Raw genomic sequence first — 3,912 nt, forward strand, 5'->3', positions numbered from 1 at the left:
CTAGTTGAGAGGCGTCCCTGCCCATGACAGGGAGGTTGGACTAGATGATCTCTGAGGTCCCTTCCAGCCTGGGCCAGTCTGGGATTCTATGATTAAAAACCATTAAGCAACGGCGGGCACGTGCTGAATCCTTGGTCAATTGTTTCAGCGGCTGTTCCCCGTGCACGTGCTCCATCTGAACCTCATCACATCTCTGCTGCCTTGAAGAGGCTTTCGATGCTGGGCTGTTCTTTCCCACAGAGATAATTACAGCTTACGACTCTGCTATTCTAATCTTTTTCCTGCATAAAAAAACCCAAACCCACGCAGATCGGGAGTTGTGCGCACCGGGCACGTAAATCCTGCTCCATTGCTAAGTGGAGCAAGTCCCTGGGTCCAAATCATTTGAAACGCCGGCCTTTGTTCTCCGGGCCTCCAACTGCTGAGAGGAGATAACAGCATTTCACCCTCTTGAAAGGGTGTTGTGCGGATTATGTACTTATTATCTCAGCAGCGTGGTGAAGAGAAGTGTTGAGTTCCAGAGGCAGGGAGGCTAAAAAAGTGCTCTGGCAGCAAGAGGGGCCCGTGGGGCAGCCTGGCCCTTGGGACTGGATGGGACAAGGAATGGATACCCTACATTTTACAGTTAGCTGTGCCGGCAGTGCCGCGTCGCAGAATTAAGACTTCTGTCCTTGAGCTCTTTTCTAAACAAGTACATATCTCTTGCTTGCTAATAATGAAAAGAGACCCTGAGCACCTCATGTTGGGAATTTCTCTGTGAGAATGGACAGATAAGATGCTTCTTGCACACAAGATGTGCACGGGAGTGAATGGGAGAGTGTGATCCAAACAGAGCCAGGAAAGTCTGTTCTCCCTGTGTGATAAGAGAGTGATTGAAGGAGCACATGGGCTAATAACAACCTTGGCTGCATAGTCTGGTCTCCTGTTTGTAACCCACAAATAGTGGTTCTTGTTAATGAGTATAAATATGTGTGCCTGCTTGCAATAAAGTGGATTCCGTTTTCCACCACCTCGGAGTCCACGCATGCTTCTCCACAAGGGAGGGCAACAAGGCTGCAGTCCTCACCTCGGTGCTCCCACAGCACCGTGCTCCCAGCAACACCACGAGCTGAGGCTCATCCCCCAGATCTGCCCAGGGGAAGCCAGCATCTAGGAGAGGACCAATGCGTTAACCATAATTTTGGTAAGGTTGGATCTAGGGGTGTCAGCGAACGGTGCGGGGGCTCACGAGCGAGGGAGGATCTGAGCGGCTCTGAGTCAGGAGGGAGGCAATCTGGCAGCGGCGGCCCCGTCAGAGCATCGTTGCGCTGCGAACGCGGGGCTGCAGATGGAGGGAGGTGTGAACTGATGGACACAGGAGGCCCAGAACAGTCACCCCAGCCATTGCCAGAGGCTTTGGCGAAAAGGACCAGAAACCGTGTTTTGCTTCAGATTCAAGAAAATCTGCCTGTATAACCTCGCACGTTGCTCAGCGTCCGCGCAGCACACAGCTCCGCGTCTGCCTGCTGCTCCTTTCACCTAAGCGCACGCCGCAGCACGGCAGCGCCCCGCATTTAGCAATGAGCTGAGGCTCAGACCCAGGCTGGCACGTGGCTTTTGGTCGCCTTTGTTCCTCTTTCCAGTTCTTCACAAGACAACGCACGGCCACTGTAACGCTGCTACCGGTACGTCGCTGACTTTGGCCCTGCTGCAATTAACCTGGGCACACGTGGTATTTCAGGATTAAGGGTGCCTAAGTACACTGCCAAGGTCTTAACACCTTGTGCAGATGAATGTTTAACTTCGGACCTCTTTTTTCTTACCTTTGGTGTGTGATGGGAGCGTTCATATCGCCTCTTAAGAAATGGTCACAAAAGCCTATTAGTATTAAGCAATTTAATGACCCTGTGTTATCTGCCTGTGCTGTGTTTGTACTCTGGGCTGGGTACAAGGCAGCCCACCTCACTTCTGAGGCCCTTTGCTCCCAACCTGGAATAAAATCTTGTGCAAAGGCACAAATGTGTGTACACGAGAACCACATTCTGCCTTCCTTGCAATCACTTGCACGTGTGGCCCTGTATTCAAACTCAAGCCCATTAGAAATACCCAGACATACAAGACAGGTACAAAGTGCTCACACCTGAGCAGGCTGGAGCACTTACTAACGGTAGCACTTACAGAAAATGTGTGTACAAACTAAAACTGCTCCTGCAGCAGCACACGATCCAGCTGTGCAGGGTATTTGTGCAAAGACATCCATCCCCGCACGCGCCGAGGGTGGCTCGCAAGCTCACCGGCTGGCTGCACACCCACAACCCTCCTCCTAACAAAGTTCCTGTTCATCTGAGGATGCTCCAACTGAGTGAAAGAGGAGCTTCCTCTACTGCCTCCACATCTCCTTCGCTCTCTAAGCCCCATCTCATCTTGCGGAAACTCTGCTGCTCTGAATTCTGCAAAAATCTCACTCATCCGAGAGCAAAACTCGTCCTTTCGTCGGAAACCAAGGGAAAACACCTGCAAATTCAGCCGGAGGAGCTCTGCTGCTCTACAGGGAGCAGAGCAGAGTTTCTTAGAATCATAGAATCATTAAGGTTGGAAAAAACCTCTAAGATCATCTAGTGCTACCGTCTACCCAACACTACCATGAGCACCAAACCACGTTCGAGGTGTCTCTACCTACTCCTCCAATACTACCCTGCAACTCTACCTACAAGAAGAAGTCAGAGAGATGATTCCTGCCCCAATAATTAATCTAAATGAGTGAATAAAAATCCCTACTGGACAGAAATGTTGCGAGGAGTAATTGTACATCTTTAAATGACTGTTCGGTGCTCTAGATTTTTATATGTTGAGAATTTTAACTATTTACAGTCCAAAATGGCCAACTCTACCTACAGTTCCAGATTGATATGTTGAGATTTTTAACTATTCGAAGTCCAAAATGGCCAGCTCTACCTACAGCTCCAGATCAATATGTTGTGATTTTTAACTATTTGAAGTCCAAAACGGCCAACTCTAACTACAGCTCCAGATCAATATGTTGAGATTTTTAATTATTTACAGTTCAAAAGGTCCAACTCTACCTACAGCTCCTGCAATACTACCCTAATACCTCCTCCGGGGCCAGTATTAGGGTTTTGCCAAGCAAAGGATGGGCTCCCCTCCCCGTGGTGATGCTCACCTTGTGACTGGAACGTGTAACCAGGGAAGTTGCACACGACCGCGGTGAAGATGACCATCCACATGAGAAGCCTCCAAGCTATTGCCATGGTTCGCGATGCTCGTCTCAGCGCAGGGGGTGTTGGGGCCGCCCCGTCCCAACATGTCTCTCCCTCAGCCACCGCTTATGTAGAGACAGGAGTCCTCGGTCCCTCTGCAGGCATCCTCGGCCGCTCCGTGCTCTCCACCAAGCAGCGAGGCCGAAGGTGTCTTCGCAGCCAGCGCCGCAGGGTCAGCATGGGCTAAAGCGAGGAACCTCAGGCTCTCGGTGGCATCGCCCCTGTGGAGGAGAGGGTGGGGGGTGAGCGAAGGGGAGAGACGGGCACAGGGGGAACGAAGGGTCGGAGGAGAAAGATAAGGAGGGAGAAGAAAAGGGGTGCGGGGTGAACGAGGATCTTAGAGAAGGGAAGAGTGTGATGGAAAGAAAGGGGGAAAAAAAAAACAAAAGGGAGAAAAGGACAGGAAGTGAATGCAAACGCAATTAACCACATCAGCTCACAGCACTGGGAAGCAACTTTATCCTGCTACAGGGACACTGCGCACCAGGGTGCTCTGCCAGGGGCAAACTGCTCCCAGCGCAGCTCTCGTACTGCTCTGACAGCAGCGCTGAAGGGCTGCTACATCCCTTGGACCTGAGGAAAAGAGCTCAGGATAAACGGGGGAACCCTTTGTCCTGTGGCAACGCCCACGAGCAAGCACAGACGGAAGAGTGAC

At 51.3% G+C, this 3,912-nt stretch overlaps 1 protein-coding gene across 1 annotated transcript in view; it reads right to left on the bottom strand.

Moving 5' to 3' along the window:
• LOC104274797 (A disintegrin and metalloproteinase with thrombospondin motifs 10-like) overlaps nt 1-3,248 on the bottom strand; it is a gene marked incomplete at its 3' end in the record, with an annotated part of 25,037 nt that extends 21,789 nt beyond the window's left edge. The window contains exon 1 of the mRNA XM_009870531.1: nt 3,161-3,248. Coding sequence (XP_009868833.1) covers nt 3,161-3,248 — 88 coding nt within the window. The remainder of the gene's footprint in view (nt 1-3,160) is intronic.
• Nucleotides 3,249-3,912: the final 664 nt, after the last annotated feature.

Source organism: Apaloderma vittatum, unplaced genomic scaffold, assembly GCF_000703405.1.
Source record: "Apaloderma vittatum isolate BGI_N311 unplaced genomic scaffold, ASM70340v1 scaffold17805, whole genome shotgun sequence".
Classification (NCBI taxonomy): domain Eukaryota; kingdom Metazoa; phylum Chordata; class Aves; order Trogoniformes; family Trogonidae; genus Apaloderma; species Apaloderma vittatum.